We start from the raw sequence: 18,374 nt of genomic DNA on the forward strand, positions 1-18,374 counted from the left end.
TAACAGTAATAACGAACCCCAAGAGTGTGCGTGCTGGCGGTGACAGCTGGTGGACATGATGGCTCTGACTCAGGCCTCGCCTCGCAGGCGCAGAAAGCCCTAACGAAGCTGTCACAGATGCTTGGACGGCGGCTGCTCTTTCTCTTAATCACTCCCCTGTAATGACGCTGATGGTCCGAGGATTTCCCCAGAGTTGAGGTTTAGTGCGCACAATGAAACGGGAGAGCACCTGAAGCAAACGCCGGCGTGACAAAGGGTCTAGGTTCTCATTGATCCGCACCCATCCAGACCGTTCTGCTTTGGCTAGAACTGAGATCACTTTCAGAACCCATCATGCCATGCTACAGAATGCTGTCTGGCTAGAGAATGACACCATACGTACAGTACACAATACTGATGGCTGTAGGAGCTATACACCAAATAACCACCTGCTGCCTCATGTTATGTACTTAACCATTAATGTATTTTAGCCAATGTTTAGATCCTTCAGACGCAAATATTTGTGTTTTATTTCCCACTTAATCTTTATAACTGCATAATCTTTGTCCACAACATGCACCTGTGTCAGCAAAATCCCAGCTGTTTGATGTACAGTAGATGGTGAACAATGGAGCACAGTGGGAGCGAATGTTTGTATCTACATATCAGGACACAGTATTTGTGGATATGGGAAAAAGACAAAGAGTTAATGGAAATGTTCTTCTTTGGTCAGAAAGTTTCCCTTTGGAAATGTGAAAACACATCTGTAGAAAAACTGACAGCTAGTTTGTCAGATTTCCCCAGAGTTCCCATTTGTTACTTCAGGCACCCAGACAGAAACGGGTGTAATGAAGTCGTCAGTTGTGAGCATTGTGAGACCATCTCTGTTCGATCCTGAGTTGTAAACATATTTGCATATTGCTGAAGGTCACAAAAACGCAGGCAACTGGCAGATTTCCCCAGAGTTTGTGTTAATGAAAACCCACAGATGAGGTCCAAATGTTTTGCAGGTTGTGAGTTGTAGTTTGGGTATTTGGCCCATGCCTCCATTCCCCTACACACGCTCTAATGCAGCTCTAATGAAACCAGCAAACTCGCTTCACATCCTTAAACTCCTCAGAATGTCAGACTTACTGACGACAGGTAGGATGTGTCATAAATCACAGGCGCAGTGTTTTAGTGCCATTGAGCAGCTTCAGGCCAACAACCTTGATCAGTTTCACAGCGATTTTTCAGGCAGTGTCTTTGACTTTCACAGTTCCCGTCTGTCTTTAACCCAGTTCAAACTAGTGAGAGCCTTTGATTCTACTTTCTGGCCACGTCCCCTTCAGGCTGGTTTCTTCCAATCGTCCACTTTTGATTGTGTTCATGGGTCAATTTTACCACCAGACGCTGCACATGATCAACACTAAGTAGGTCACGTACCTGTAATAATCACAATATTGCAAATGCTGCCTTTAGTCTGAGACATACTCAAGACTTTAGATTCAGCTTTTTGAGAGGCGTCTGTCCTCAAAGAGGAAAAGAACGGCTGCAGCAACAATCATTCATGCAGCGAACCACAGTATAAAGAGACAGCACATGTTGTCATTGACTATAGTTATAGATGTGTAAATGGAAGATGTTTTCACTCTGAAAATGAGAAAACATTCTGTTCATAACAGGCTGAACTGCTGTTTCATTCTCCGTGTGGCTTTGTGTGGTGAGCAGAAAACAAAAAGCCATTCACTTCCTCACTGAGCTACGTCTGAACTCCAGTTACATTTAACTAATTGAGTTTGCTAGTTTTAAACCCAATAACGTTTAAGTATGAGTAAAAACCTACTCTTTATTATGAGCTGGAAGGTCCTTGCAGTGATGTCTTTACTTGTACTGCAACTTGTTCCTATCGTAGTCTTTGAATTTCAGGTCCCAGCTTGTACTTGAACAATGATATAAAAGTATGATTTCAGGACGTATGCAGCCCGTCGCGCAGCCTTTTTCTCACTGCAGCTGATTAATGAACATGTTGAATGCATTTAATACTGTCACGGATCAACACTCCATCACAATCCAGTTTTGCGCGGCTGTAATGATTTAATCCTTCTACATCTTGACAAAGCAGCCTGTTACGCAGATTTCTTATTCATTTTCTTTTGCTCATAAATCATCTGCATTTCGAAAAACACACCGATTCGGGCTGTTTGTCAAAATGAGAGCAGCTGCAGCAGCCGCCGCCGTTTCGCTGACCGCGTGCTTCACGTCAGTGGTACCATACAGTCCAAACCTTAAATATTACACGTGGTTTTGTGTTATCTTGCTTTTTCTGCTGTTGGAGAAGTAAAATCAGATGGTTGAGGGAAAATAGACGATGACCCCTGGCTGTTTATTACCATTATCTTGGAAGGATCATGTCGTCATGTATTTCAGCAGTTGGGAGAGACTTGGTTTGTACGTACAGTACAGTGGTCCCATATCACTGAGTTCTCACTTCCCCCATTTTTTTACCTTGGTATCAGATAATGATGAAAAGAAACCAATTTGTCTTCACCCGTCTGACTTAAATACACAGCACATACATGACATATGCACCAGGTTCCACCTACTGTGTAGCCCATATTACAGGTTCAATATTGATAAAGAAAACCTAAGACAGGAATGAAATGAAGATAAATGCAGGAATGCAATAGCACCACACATAAAACGCTGCCTACTGTACCTTCTGCCTTTGTTTACATGCGTTCCACTTTAGAGGTTTGACTTAATGGCTCTTAATTGGATCCATATATCAGGATGTTCGATTGGCTCTGAGGAATCTTCTCAACCCTGTCTTCTAGAAATCATGTTTATATATTTCACTAATTTGCAACTGCAAAATGTTCAGCAACAGCGTCTTTCTCCACTTTGGCATTACGGCTTTTGCTTGAAGGAAGTAATTACTTGTGGCACGTGTTGCTAATGAAAAGATCACGGATTGAGTTAATTGGCAAAACAAATCAGTAACTTATAGCACAAGGCACATTTTTGATTTATTTTATGTTTAAGCCACTGTTTTAGTTGACACTCAGTGTAATCAGCTGTTCTGAAATAATAAAACCTGACCAGCACCAAACAGGAAACAACCACATGTAGCAACTAGCTTTAAACATTGTCGTCTTAATCTCTTAGTATCTTGATAGGCTTGTTTTAGGTTTGTTCTTTCTCTGTCGAACGTTACTGCCCCACTGATCCAGCCAATACAAGCAATACAATCATTATTATGGGACAGCCTTAGTGTATTTTAGCACAATTGACTGTATATTACATCAGGTATGACATAATGACCTCCTGCCTTATATTGGGTTGGTCCCCTTTGACCCATTGAGGCATGGCTTCCACTATTGGTATTGGGTTGGGGCCTTCATTAGTCAGACTCGCTTGTCCAACACCTTCCACAGATATTCAATTAGACAGAGTCCTGGGCAATTTGGATTAAAGTCAACACTTTGCTCCTCAAACCTGAACCAGGTTTGCATTGTGGCTGAGCACATTATCCTGCAGAACGAGGCCGCGGGCATCAGGGAGTATGGTTTCCATGAAACGGTGCACATGGTCTGAGCAATGTCATGTCAGAGCAACATCTGCATGGATGACTGGACCCCAGGTTTCCCAGCAGAACATGGCCCGAAGCGCCACGCTGCCTGTGCTGGCTCCGTGGTTCAGTCATGCTGCTCTCATGCTCATCGCTGGTGCTTTTGGCAGTGGACGGACTGGTTCACCTCTTTTAAGAGATATTGACCGCTGCGGATAGACCACAGCCCTAGACCTGCATCCTGCAGATGTTCTGACCTACAGAAGTCGTCTAACCATTATAATGTGTTGTATTTACCCAAATGGTCATATGTTATGTAATGTGTGCCAGGTGAAGTGAATAATACTGATTACCTTGTCACTTTGGCACCTATCGGAGTGTCTGATTGGTGCATTTAGACCTGACCTGTTGATTTCAATAGGTGGCAAACAATTTGAGCCATTACTAATTCTACTCTGTAAAAGCATTCTTGTCTGAATATTTTGAAAATGCACTCGGCTTCACAGAGACACTATTTCCCAAGACGTGCCGCTGCCTTAGGAGGCCTTACCACACCTGAAAGCCCTCTTCTATTAAACTGAGTGTGACACCTCATCCAAACCTGGAAATGGAATGGAATGAGAAAAAAAAAATCCAAAAGCGTGAAGTGTATGCTCTCGGCCACAGATCATTAGGCAGACAATAAACGCCTAATCTTCCAAGTATTTGACATACAGAGTAATTTGATTATTAAGTGTAATGACGTTCTCTCTAGCCCGCGATAATAAGTCCTGTTATAAATCTATGTGATGGTGTAGTTTGCACCACTTATTGCCATTCACCAGAGAATTCGCTGTCACATGCTCTTATTAGGTTTTTAGTTCATTTTAGTAAATAGTTTTACACAAAATTTGAGAAATTGACACCACTTACAAGTGATTTATTTGGTAATTTAGTCTTAGTTTTGATGTATTTTTAGCATTTATTCACTGGTATACCGTATGTATACATGAATGCAGTGAATAGCTCACTAGAGATGTAGACAAACTGCAGTGTTTAGAGATGCACACAAACACACTGACAAAGACTGTTTAGCCACGAATGCTTCCTGCACCGCGCATGGATTTACACACTCACACTCAGTGAAATGCACAGACTCCCTGCAGCGAGGCATCTCCCAAGTAGTGTCCATTCCAGGGCAGGCTGTCATTTTACCAGCTACTTCATGATTACACCCCACCCACCCCCGCAACACCGACACACACACACCAGCAGAGCTATTTTTCGCTGCGTAAGTGCTTCTCTCTGCGCATCCACTGTGGTGGCGTGCCATCCAACCCGCTGATGCCTCGTGTAGGTGGCGGGAGCTTCCTCCACTTGTGGCGGAGCTCAGCCCCGTAACGTGCACCCTTTGACTCCCCTTGTTTGTCTGTCTCTGGCTCGTACGCTATTCACGCCACTCGCTTCAAACTAGGTCAGAAAACTCTGGGCAGAGCGGTGACGTGCTCATGCATCTGTCATTGGATATTAGCTGTATCATTGTTATTAGGCAGGCACACTGCCTGCGGCCAAACGGAGCTTCTTCCCTTGTGTAACAAGAGCCTAATGCGTCCAAAAGTCTATCAGAACATTAAATTTGAAGTCTTTCTGTGCGTAAATACTATACTTGGTAATCATTCCAAGCTTACGAAACCTGAGCCGGGGCCACCTGGGGCTGCGGCAAGTAAATCCCTCATCCTGCAGCATCCACAAGTGCACCTCAATGTTTCATTTGTTTTACTAGGTAACGCTTAATTGTATGTGAGGCTGCAAGAAAAACCTTAATTAGAACAAAGATTTCTAAGATGTTCAGATGATTTGTGTGGCTGTAGTATAATGAAACGCTTAATTGTCCATAAGTAAAAAAAAAAACAACAACAGTAGAAAACACAGTCGCTAGACCTGAAGAAGCAGCGGAGATTCTGTCTCATCTTCAGTAATTTCTTCCAGGTAATTAAGAAGAAATGTATGATTTAGTTACACTTTAGGTTTCTTTGAAACGCAACACAAGACTCCAAATAGGGGTGACAAGGACTCCTCTAGAGGAGTCTTGAGCGAGTGGATTATTCTTGCCAGTGATGATCCTGGGCACTAAGTGATGATCCTAAGAATAGAGGCTGCTGTATGCTCTATAGGTTATAAAGCCATCTCAGTCTGACTGTTGATGAGAGTGGATAAAATTGCCTGTGCTGATTTCATGGAGGTTTGCCACATTTCTTCAGAAAGCTGAAGGTACAGCTGAGAACAACATCGCACAGTAAAATCGACATTCCTGGCTGACTTTTGGTGTCAGACACCTAGACTTATGCTAGAGCATGAAATTTCAATTACATTTAGATAGTTATGTTCAAGGTTGTACAGGACCTCTAGGAGAGTCTTACGAGTTCAGTTGAGGCTATACAGTAGCTATGTATTTCTTACCCAAAGCTGAAGCCGTGGACGTAAATAATAGTGGAATGAAAGCTGCTAGTATGTTTTTCTTAATTAAATTTTGAAAATGTAATTTATTTGTTTACCTTCAGTTGGATTCTTTAGGTTCACTTTCTCTGATGATACTGTAAGCGTGATTAGATTTACCATGGGTTTAATTCATCAATATAGATTAGACTACTGTATCAATGCTTTTTTAAATTAATAACATTTGGTATTAGTTGCCGTGTCTCTCCTTGCAGTTGGCCTGAGCTTGCTTTGAGCATTATTGCCTTTCGTGTATCTTACCCACAAAGCAATTAGAAGTGGTTTTGAGTAAGGCTGCAGTTTAGTGAGACATTTCTATAATAGATGATTCACTGGGATCTTAGTAAAGGAGGCACTGACATTTTAGTCCAACAGAAACATGTTATCGAAAACCCTACAGGACGAAACCACGAAATGTTCCTGAAATTCTCAACAGTTTTAGATCATGAATCGGTTAGTGTACACAAAACACATCACAAAGTCAGTCTCACACAAAAAGGGGTCACAGTAGTACTTGACCAAAACATTATTTATTAATTCAGGGAATGTACTACACACTATAAAAGATGCCTATTTTGATTTTAGACCCCGTTTTCATAAAATATTCCTACCCCTTGGAGTGCTGATCCAAGATCAGAATGGCTTTTGGTATATCTCTGCCCTCCAGAGACCCCACCGACAACTAAAACAGATTGATTTACTGGGTAAATAAGCAGAAATGGGATGATTTAGTAACACCTTGGCACGAGTGTGGCGTCGCTTTTCAGAGAAACTCTAGTGGGGGTGACAAGGTCTCTGGAAGAGTCTCTTAGATGAGTTCATTATCCTTGCCAGTGGTGATCCTGGGTTAGTACTCGAAATTCCAAAGATGCAGGTCCCAGTCAGCTGAAACACACAAGTGGTTTCCAATAAGATGTAAAAAATTGTGTTTCGGTTTTATTGAAGTATCTCAACAGACTAAGACACTTATAAAGTGTAGTAGAAATATCAGAGGTGAGGAGCGTTACAGCGGTGCGGACCAAGCTCTGTTCAGTTCCGTCAGTTCATGGATGAGTGGATGGACAGACAGACAGACCGAGAGAGCGAGACAGATCCAATGTCCAAATTCTCATTAAATGTCACCGTTCCCACGAGCTGATGTAAATCAGCAGAGTGAGTAATGGCCCACAGGGTAACAGCCTTTCTGCCGCTCCTCCAGCCGTACCCGAGGCAATTTGATTTGCGATTACAAACCTCTGGACGGGACGCCAATGTGTCTCGACTCCCTATGAATATGTAGGACCCCTAAATATAACCTCATTTAGGCAGCATGAACTGACGGAACTGGAACCAGATTGGCTTTGGCCTCTCTACTGGCCTACCGTACATTCCATATATAACTGTATGAAAATAGAAACATTAATTAGATACAACTTACATAAAAGCTTTTCTCTGAACATACAAATACTGGGGAAAAGTGTGTCCGTGTGCAATAGGGGAGGAGGAGAAGGGAAGAGGGGTCTCATTGTTCTACAAAGCCAAACAACTGCAAAAAACACTATAGAACAGTAAACAAAACCAAAGGATTTTAGGCGTCGCCTGTGTCGTCCATCCACGTCTACGTCACGCTGGGGAACGGCCATCTTGTATGATCCATTTTTCAGCGCCAGTGTATCACATTTCATAGAACATATTTTACAGCACCTGTGATCTTTGCCAGCTTTGCACAAGGGAACGTGCCTTCACTGTAAGTCCTGCAGGGGCAGGCATAAAAAACGTCCTTGCATTTTTCATTAGGGAAAAAACAAGGCAAAAAGTTGGAGGTTCCATCAGCTTAAGCTCTATTCTGAAACTCGATGCAATGATTCAAATCCAAAATTAATGAAGTAAACGTAGACGTGGCTCATGTTCCAGTTACCACGTATATGTTAGGTGAACAAGCTACTTCGCTTAGATGCAGACAAGCTGTTCCCTCACGTCTAGTTGTGCTAAGTTAGCCAGCTGCTTTTGAGCAGGAGATGCTTTGTATCAATTTCCTCACCCATGATTTGTTAGGACACTATGTGTCTCAGTTTACAATGTTCTGCACTCTAATTGTTTCCAGTTGAGCAGCAACAACAAAATGCTTCCTGCGGTTTAGTCACATTAAAAGCCTTCCTCGAAAGGTGGAAACAAAGACAGTGGCTGATGGATCATCGGGCACTGAGCCAGCTGCAGCGCCGGCCATGGCTCGCTACGTAATGGTGAAAGCAAAGAAGGGTGTACAGACAAGGTTAATAACTGCAAATAAAGGCGTCCGTCGCTGAGCTACGGAAAAGCTCTGGAAAATACCTACATTTAGTTCTGTGAACATTTAAAACGCATTAAATCAAATGTGTAGTGTTATGACTGTTAAAAAGAAGCCACTACTGTTATAACACTTATCTGTTTATGTGCTGTAAACACGATCCAGGATTTCATTGAACGCACCCAAAATCTGCTCTTAATAATGAACTTATTACAACGCAACGATTTTCAAGAAACTGGACCAGACAGCCACGGGCTCTGACGCCAACTCATTAACACCTGATGTGTGAACTAGTTGACTTGCTGTGAAAATACAACTAACAATAATAATACTAAGATAAAATATTATTATAAAAAAGACCTAATTCTATTACGTAAAGTAACTCAAACTAATGTGCTACAAAATGAATGATTAGTGTTTTTAAACATCAGAATTTCAGTCCGGGTTTGTGGCATCAAACAATAAACGGGTCAGCATGCAGAGGCGCTACGGATGAGGTAAGAAATAGAACAGCGGGGTCTCTGAAGCCGTGCGTCACGGCACCACACCCTTTCTAAAGAAGGCACTACGGGTGCTTCACCCCATTCCCACACAACTCCGAAGTCCGTCCTTTAGCCCCAGAGACTCAATGACTGCGGCTCGTTGTTCTACTGCAGAGTGTTTGGAGTGGCTTCTATAGCGTGTGCAAATGCACACGTGTGTTTGGAGCGGTCGGTCACAGAGTGGATCCACCTCGTCCCCTCCTCCACGCTCGCTTTTGACCTCCCATGGCTAGCTGTGTGCTCACGCCCGCTCCTGAGGGGCCCGCCGGGCGCCAGACTAACTAGAGGTAGAGGTAGCTGACCCAGTAAACAATGTTGAAGAGCAAGAAGGAGGTGGGGAAGAAAACCCGGGAATAGGCGTCCAACTCTCTGATGTTGACGTGGATGCGACCTCTCCTCCATCCGCCCTCTTTACACTCCTCGTAGCAGCAGAAGAAGCTTTTGCAGTCCTTCCCGTCCAGGCACTCGTACAGGCAGTTGTCGTCGTAGTCTTGCCAGAAGAGAGAGTTGCTCATGGGCATCACAGACCGAGGGACGCGCCCCACGTTGAAGGAGGAGTAGGCCTGGAACAACATAAAGGAGTTACAGTGGAGAACTGACCATTTGGACAAAAGCTGTATCAATTTTAATTTCTTATTGCTCAATTTTCAGCTCTACTACTAAAAAACGAGACACTGTGCCTTTCTAGCGAGCTCTTGTCTCTGTAATTGTCCGTTCCAAAACGACAGAAGGTGCAGACGTGTATTGTATATCGATGCTTTAGATGACTCCATTATTAATGGGCTCAATACAACTCAAAGTGATGTACTGTCCTCTGTATTTATCTGTTGAAGTGAAGAAATACCCAATTGAACAATAAAATGGACCCAGTTAAAAGCCTCAATATGATTGTGGTACAAAAGCTTTGTGATTTTTATTGTTTTTAACCTGTTCCAGAGTAGATGTAGTGAATATATTTAAATATTCATGTTTAATCATATCTTGTATAATCAAACTAGTGTATCTACAAAGCAGGGAGTCGCTGTTGTTCCTTTTCTGTTAAATATCCTGTTTAGTCACATAATGCAGATATAGCCTCATTGCTGAAAAAGAATATCCTGAAAAAAGTGATGTGACTTGCTCCCTGATGTTTGTAACATCATGTGGGACAACCTACAGTAATTGTGGTAAAGTCTCATACATTTCTCAGTCCTCTACTGTCCTCTTAAGCGAAGAGTAGGAGGCGGGAGAAAGACACAGTGAGAGAGCTCTGCATCCTGTGGAGTTGGAGATTTGACCGAGTGGGCTGCACAAAGGGGCCACATGGGGCGGATGGGTGTGGGGGGAGGTGGGTGGTGGGGGATTGAGGATTCCCCAAAGACACAAAGCAAAAATACAGCAGGAAGCCAGAAACGCAGAGGAGGGGACGGAATGTAACGCAACTTTGCTCAATTTGAGCCGACAGCCTTTTTAGCCCAGAGAAACATTAAAGGGAGCCCTCGACGCTGTGTTGAAAATGAAGAGGGGAGGAGAGAGAGGGAACCGGCAGCGGCTGAGTCAGTCTTCGCAGACGTATGCCGGTGCCATTAAGGCGTTTGCGGCAGGTGCAGCCTTGAAAACTCCCACACAAAGCATTAGATTCTGGCACTGGAGCATTTCGCTAGAGAAGAAATGCTTTCATGCAGACACGACAGACGTGGAAGAAGCTCGGTATAAACATGCCGCTGATTTGATTACTCCCACTGTCTGCAGCCGCCTTATTGGTGCGAAGACCCCGATAGCCAGCTTCGATTCACTGATTTGGGTTGCACCATTTTGAATGAAAAGATTCCTCCCTCTGTTAGCTTGGACAGAGAAACACTTGTCTTAGTCCAGAGTAGCTGACGTCCACATCTTATTGTGTCATTATCGATAAGCACAGGCACAGATTAGGAGACAAAGAGCCCCGGGTTCACACAAGTAGAAGTTGACTCGCATCGCCTGGAAAAGGAACAATGTGGCTGTGGATCTGTGTCGCGCAGATGCTTTTGTCTTGGCGGAATGTGCATGTGATTAAGCAGCTTCGCGGCTGTTCTGTGCATGTGCGCTTCTCTTTACTTTTTTTAGCAAGATGTGATGAGAGCCTCTAAAAAGTGCGGCTTGCTCAGTAATGTTCATAAATTATCTGGGAGCACTGTATGGTGAGAGGTGTCTGCTTCCTATGCCGTTTCATGCAGCTGGAGCCTTTGCTGGTGCAGAGGAGGATGTTAATGTAGAAGAACACTCATCCAGGCCTTACCATCCTCTGCCTCCTGGCAGGAGGTCTGCGAATGCTGTAGGAGTAGTAGTTGAGCATGGCGTACTCGATCATGGCGGCGAAGACGAACAGGAAGCAGACGGTCACGAACAGGTCCATGGCCGTCACGTAGGACACTCTGGGCAGCGAGTTCCTGGCCACCGTGCTCAGGGTGGTCATGGTGAGCACCGTGGTGATACCTGGAGGAATGAACGGATGCTGTAACCTGGGCAGAGGCTTATTAACCATCGTGTTAGACATCTGTGAGGGGAGTGTGTCAGATGGAGCAAAATGTAACTAAACTAACCAGCAACGTGTGTGTGTGGACCAGTCCAGTGAAAGGCTGCACTGTGCTACCAGCTAGTTTGTTCTAATCACTGCACTTAACTATTGCTTGACCCCTATAATAAAAACTCACGTAGAGAAGAAAGTGAGTCATAGCTATTGGGATGTAAGTGCCGTTACCGTGCCAACTGCCGGTATGCCAGTGGGTCAGGCACTTACAGTAAGCAACCGTTGAGTAGCGCCGCTGTTGTGACGCCAGTAAATAAGTAGTGTTATTATTTGGGCTTAGCTCTTAATTGTGTAATCAGTGTTAGCTTTAGCGGAATTACTCTCTGCGGTGCCTTAAAGGAGAGTATTGTTTGCTTTGTGAAATGAAATCTATTGTTTTTTGTAATCAGATGAACCTGGCGACAGTGGGGGCAGCGATATGGCGCTGTGATAAAAAACAAACATGCAAAGCAGTGTTGAGTCAACGCTCCATCGTTGTCTCATCCTGATTTCCCCATCACGGTGCCCCTCACCCCTCGCCTCCCGCTCCATCCCTGTCTCCCCCCTGTCTCTTTCATCTCCGACACTTCTTTCATGGCAGCGTGCGCCACTGTTTTTGCCTGCGGTTTCCATAGAGACGACTGGCTCCCATCTATTCAAGCTACCCCCTAGCGCTCGTCTAGACTCTCCTTTTCCCCCTCATTAGATTAAAGTGCCAAAGTTGGTAAATGAACAGCCCTGCTTCTAATACCTTGAATCAAACTCCGTTGAGATCCCTGTGTACTGTAAACAGCTCCAACTCAATAAAACACCAGCGCACACATTTGTCTTTGTTGTTAAGCTGGCCACAGGCCGTTCACAGTTGGGGCTGCTAATTCAGATCAAGGTCACCAGTTTTCCATTCATCCAGTGGGAATTGTCACTCAGCGACGCTGCGACCGGGCGATCCTCATCCACACATGTACAGCAGGGCCGTCAGACAGGAGCTAGCAACGCTCCAGCGCATATGCCTGAGAAGAGCGGATGTGCCGGAGACACCAAGCAGTGCCAAGCAGTCTGCACGCTGCGATCACAGCAACACAAGGAAACACGCTTCTGGCTTTCTGGGCAGCTCCAAATCAGGCTTTCACAAACAGCGTCCACAATTCATTCACATACATTAAATGTTAACCTTTGTTGGGCGTGCAGGGGTAACGCAGGTAGAACAGAGCACATCTCATGTAACAGAGAGGCTATAAATAGTTCAAGAGGGGAGTACTGGGTCACAGCGTATCATCATGGCTGCACAAGCAATCTGTTGTAGGGGTTTTAAAGGGAAAGCTCCAGTGACATTGCATGTAGGGTCTGTTAAATGTGCATGAGAACAGAGCACCCAGGGTGAGATTAAAGAAGTAGCGTTCGTTTGTCTGTGGGAACCGCTCATCACACAAACAGGCATCAATCAGGTGAGCATTGAGAGCTTCCTGTGTGCAGGATTCATTCTTAGAGCTCAGGCTCGAGCTGAACTCCAGATATCCAATTAACATATTTACTGTATGTATTGGAGTAAAACTACTACAGTGAATATGAGCAGGTTTAACATGGCAACAAGGACCAAATGTTGATATGGCTGTGGTGACACGTTGCTATTACTGTGCATCAAAGTGAAATGCAGTGCACGTGAATTAGTTCTTTGCTTGTTTGTAGTGCTTATGCTCAGACTTACAAATTTATGTTCTAGGTTAAATCAAACATGTGGCACATTTGCTACACTGTGATTAAAGGTGCTCTGCACTACTGAAGGCCTTTACTTTAAGCCACATCTTCCATTTAGTAATCAGCCGGATGGTCCTACATCAGTCCCCTCTGACCAGGGAGATGCTTGGTAGTCAACAGTAAGTGCCCCCTCTCTAATTAATGTGTATCTTCTGATGGGGGCCTCGGCAAGTAGAGACCTCCACCTTGTTTTCTTCTTTAAAACTAATAAAGATTCTGCATCAGACATATGTAAAACACAAACATGTAAATACTTTAGCAATTGATGTTACATTTTGTAGCAGTAGTAGCAATTTCACAGGCAAATCAGACTTAGATTTAATAATTCAAACAGTCTCTAAGGAGGATTTTGGATTATGAAGTTCCATTTTTATTACACCTCAGTGTATTGTCTGGATCCCCCACCTCTGAGCAGGTCAGACAGTTGGAATGTCCAGTCTCTTTTCTACAGCTAATCCAATTTAGGAGAGTGTCTTTGTTCAAGTTCTGAAGTCTCAGGGGTGTAAATGGTTCTAAAGGGGAGACGTAGCCTCTAGTATATTAGTAAGTTGCCAGTGAGGACTCATTGTCATTATTAACTTTAATTTGAAGTCTGTCTTGTTTGTATTGACTGTGAGTTAGTTTGCCACTATGAGATCACAGGGTATGGAGAGATATTAAATTGTTGTTTTACAGTGTTTAACTAACTCATATTCACAAACATTGCAGACAGAAACGAGCAGCTCAGTGAAAATGTGATTCCATCGTCGCACCACCTACAATCTTAGCAGCCAGGGTCTAAAAAGCAACAGCTGTGTGTAGGACTCAGCTTATTGAAAACCTTCACTCCAAACATGACTTTGATCTATCTCTGACCCACAGGAAAGCATCAGAAAAGTGTGAAGACGGAGCTGCACAGACGTCTGAACCAGGGCCGCCTCCCTCTGCCCACTGAGGGTCACAACCTGCTGGGTTTTCTCCTGCCTGCACTATATTGGGTGCTGTACATCAGACTGAAAGGGACTGGTGCTGATATTTCTAGGCTGTAATCAAAGATGGAATCCAGGAACCTCTCATCTCATTGGGCTGATCAGCAGCTAGCAGGACATGGACCCCAACAACCTCAGCTCACAACCCTCCTATTTTCTTCGTAGCTCCACAGATTGCGCAGCTAGTTCACATCTCTCAATATCGCTCACAGTCTAAATAAATGTTTGGTTTGTGTCTGGTTACTGTACCACAGTGTCAGATAATTACACTATTAGTTTACAACAGTAATAGGTAACTATTATTGCACCCGGGAAGCAAACCAATGCTCTGCACTCTACCAGCTACCAGGTCACCCTATAAATATATACGTTCGTCTGTACACAGACATGACTTAAAATGATGCAATATGCCACAGTATTAAATGGAAATGTTCACAGAGATGAAGCATAATGAAGCTTGGTACTGGCCCTGCCAACCTTGAACAATAAGGAACACGACAATTACAATGGGATTCATAGACGAGGTTCTTGTTTGTCTTAGTTACACCAGACTCTTAATTGTCTCTCTTCTCAGTTGTCTGGCATCCTGATGAACACAATGACTAACTTACTTCTCCTGAAGCAGATGTCTTGCCATCTACACACACAGGATAAAACTAAAAGATGCCTGACCTCAGTCTCAGGAAATGCTGTATATCATAGGGAACAGCGCCAGTGAAGGTCCTTCTGCAGCTTCAAATGAGGACGTGTCTCCAGACCACGCGGTTCACACTTAACTAGTGTTTGCACCCCAGTGTGGACCTGACAACGGCTGGAGGGTGACGACTGTAAACACTCTATCCTTTCCAGCATTGGTTGGGTGTGGGGCTTTAGGGGAGTGGATAATGGAAGACAATGTGACTACAGCTTGTTGACAACCGGTCAGATGTACTGTAGCTGGGCCTGCTAAAAGTGCGTCCAGGGCCGTCTACTGTATGCTGCCAGGCTGCAGTAACAGGCGGTGTAAAAATTCCAGGCTTAAACCATAAAACAGTCTTCAGCTGGTGTTTTCATCCAAATGGGTCTGATCTCATGGAATCTGCACTTCTGTCATTGATGTGCCGCCTATAGACTCTCGCAGAATACAAATCAAAAGTCTCAGCCATTCAAATTCTTAAATCTGCTCTAGGGTCTGTTGTCATCTAAGTGTGTGTGAAGGGACCACGAATATGACTACACATACTCTATACAGACTTCCAATTAAACACACAGTTAATTAATTATTACAAGTGTGATTGTTTCATTGTTACAGATTGGTAGATCCAAACCGTACATTTTAAAAAACTATAAATAATGGACCCTTATTAATTAAGGTCACACAATGTCAAGACTTTATGCGTACAATCCCAAACTTACCTTTAGACTCAACTCAAATGGGGACACCGTCATCATGCACATCACCATCATCCAAAGGAAAGCAAATTAACTAATGGTGGGCATGCAGTGGAGGAAAGAAACATTTTCAAAACAAATGTCAGCACTGTAATGAAGGATGACTGAAGAAAGCAACAATGATAGATATGTTTACAAAATGTGTTAATGGACAGACCAACAAACAACAGCTTCAGATCTTTTCTAATCTCCTCCATGTTAACTCATTTACAAATGTTCCATGAATGACTGCTCCTCCCGGTAACAACTACAGCGAGAATAACCGAGTCACATCAACCCTGTTGTGATGAAAAGTCATCATGGCTTTTGACTGCGAGTACTAATCCAGTGGTAATACCAAAGAAAAGTCAGTCTTCAACGTTACATTAAACATGACAATAATGTTTCAATTACATGATCAACTTTGCCTCTAGAGATATTTTCCAACAACACCTGCTGTGTGCGGTACCTAAAGCAGTCCTAGCTGGCGTGGCGTCACTCTTGATCCAGAACGAGACCCAGGAGAGGACCACGGTCAGGATACAGGGGATGTACGTCTGGATGGTGAAGTAGCCCATCCTTCTGCTGAGGTCAAAGTACACCGTCATCAACACATAATCGCCTGTAGACAAAAACACAAAGTCAAATAATGTTTCTCCTGCCAAGTGGAAGCCCTTGTACAAAGTAACGCCAGCAACTTCAATCTGCACCACAAAGAGCTGATCAAATTCACTGAAGTCTGTCAAAGGTGTTATTATTGCTCGTATAAGACATGGGGCCCTCTCTTTTGTGATAGTCAGGAACTGGGCCTGTACTGTAATTGCATGAAGCCAGATAATCTGAATCAAACTGGATGGAAGACAGACGTCAGAGAAGAAGAAGCGAGGCGAGGAGGCGGTACAGAGGGGAGATAACTTGGAAAAGTGAGATTAATGAGATTTACAGTGAGCAGAGGGCACAAAGAGACAAAACCCTTAATTGAGCCAATAAAATAGAGGAGGAGTTCCTCCTCAGCTTGAACAGGGACAAAGAAAATGAAGGGAGTGACCAGATGTCCTCTACAGTCTTCAGCTTCTAGTACGGTGTTTTACGTTACTGTCAACGTGTTGATGATCTGTGTCCTCTGCCTGCAGTGGACTCTCGCGCTCCATGTGAAATTGGAATAACAGTTTCATTTTCGATTGCAGCTAATCGACAGGTGTCTGTTACACTCGCTTCCAGCCTAAATGGTTAATAAAGCCAAACCTTGATGTTGAGAGGAGCAGGGTTGTACTAAAACTGCTACTACTGTAAATCTAAATCAAATGTTTATGCTCAGACAAATATTATTATGAAAAACATGAAGTTGTTTTCATCATTTGAGACAAATGTAAAAAGGGTTTGTATTATTAAATATTATAAAGCAATAAAACATCATTATGAGCTCTACTAGTTTGTTTTTGCTTGATGTTAATTGCACGTCCGCTGTGGTTGACTGATAATCTGACATCTGACACCTTGAGTTAAATACGTAGGTTTGATCTCGGCTACAACAAGCAAATTGCTGAACTACTCTGCAGACTTTGAAGACAGCAGTCAGACTCTGATGTTCATTTCTCTGCCTTGCTTAGTGAATTCAAAGCATAATTACTTTACTTTGTCTTTTTTAGTTTCACAAAATACAGAAATGCACCTGTTGCTGCTACAGTTTGGCAGGTGGATGTTCACTATCTTATGTAGTTATTGACTTCCACAATGTTTTACACAGAACCAGGTAATACATGTATGAAATAACACTGTGCATCATTGTGTATAAACCGCACTGTGCACTGAATAACAGTATAATAACAAAAACATTTCAATAAATAACAGATCAGTTACATTTGCAACAGGAAGGATTTAGAGCAATTGAAGACACTAAAGGTGAAGACGGTTGGGTTTTACTATAAACATTTGTAATACAGACATCAACTGGTTCACATGACCTTTCAATTAGAAATAAAAACCAGCTATTTAGGGCTTTTTGCAGTGTATCTATCTAACTGACAGTTGAATTAAAAGTCTCTTAGTTCTTTAGGTTGTGACTGAAGACTGCCACAACAGATCAATACTGTCTTCCCGCCTCAATGGGACTGGACCCTAAAGCAGAGGTGTGATGCAGGTCGTGCTGCCTTAATGCAGAGGAAACGGCCTCGAAGCTTCAGTGTCCACTCATTGCTCTCTCATACATGTGCTGCACCGGGGTCAGTGCTGCTCATTCAGCTCCATGCAAGGAGCTGGAGTTTAACACAATAGTCAAAATTCATGTTCAGCTCATTACAATTAGACCTTGAATGCATTGTGAAAGTAATGTGGTTCTAATGACAGGAGAGGAAAGTGAAGCTGAATGAAATGCAAAATAAAGTCCCATCTCATTCTTAAACTATGTCCACACCACAGATTCAGTACTTTCCAGTAGACTTGCTAAACAATTAAGTCTTAAAAACCGACTCAGATTGAAGACGTTGATGCAACTGCAAAATAAAGATGCACTGAGTGGAAGTGAAAACTTTAATAAGACTTATAGCGCTTTTATTCCACACGAGGACCCTGTTTGTTGATTATGTAAATGCTTTTTCCAAGAACAAAAAAAAAAAAACGCTGACAAGAGACTAAGAAGGGAATTCTCTAACTAAGGCCCGTTAATGAGGGATGCACACAATCAGAGCTTGTACAGACAAGAATTAAGTGAATGTACATTACAAAGACCACTGCAAATTATCTTGTTAATTTTCTCCACTGCTACTTTACAACAAAGGAAATCTTAATCACAACACAGCAGGCCTGATATAAAGTCAGTGTAATTTGCTTCTTGTACCAAAATAAGTCTGTCTGGTTTTAGTTTATGTATGAGATAATGTGAGCTCGGTGAGTTCATTGGCTG

General features: G+C 43.2%; 1 protein-coding gene and 1 long non-coding RNA gene across 5 annotated transcripts in view; one reads left to right on the top strand and one right to left on the bottom strand.

Moving 5' to 3' along the window:
* Positions 1–14,310, top strand: part of LOC129603402 (uncharacterized) — a 32,292-nt gene extending 17,982 nt beyond the window's left edge. For both annotated transcript variants that reach the window (XR_008693219.1, XR_008693218.1), the window contains exon 3: positions 13,956–14,310. This is a non-coding gene — a long non-coding RNA (uncharacterized LOC129603402). The remainder of the gene's footprint in view (positions 1–13,955) is intronic.
* The window catches only part of LOC114867345 (gamma-aminobutyric acid receptor subunit gamma-3-like), a 67,405-nt gene continuing 55,537 nt past the window's right edge, over positions 6,507–18,374 (bottom strand). For all 3 annotated transcript variants that reach the window (XM_055504400.1, XM_055504401.1, XM_055504402.1), the window contains 4 exons: positions 15,942–16,094; positions 11,070–11,266; positions 9,160–9,375; positions 6,507–6,889 (listed from right to left, as the gene is read on the bottom strand). In XM_055504400.1, the coding sequence (XP_055360375.1) occupies positions 6,779–6,889; positions 9,160–9,375; positions 11,070–11,266; positions 15,942–16,094 (677 nt within the window). In that variant the 3' untranslated portion in view covers positions 6,507–6,778. The remainder of the gene's footprint in view (positions 6,890–9,159; positions 9,376–11,069; positions 11,267–15,941; positions 16,095–18,374) is intronic.

This window comes from Betta splendens, chromosome 2, assembly GCF_900634795.4.
Source record: "Betta splendens chromosome 2, fBetSpl5.4, whole genome shotgun sequence".
NCBI classification, from domain to species: Eukaryota; Metazoa; Chordata; class Actinopteri; order Anabantiformes; family Osphronemidae; genus Betta; species Betta splendens.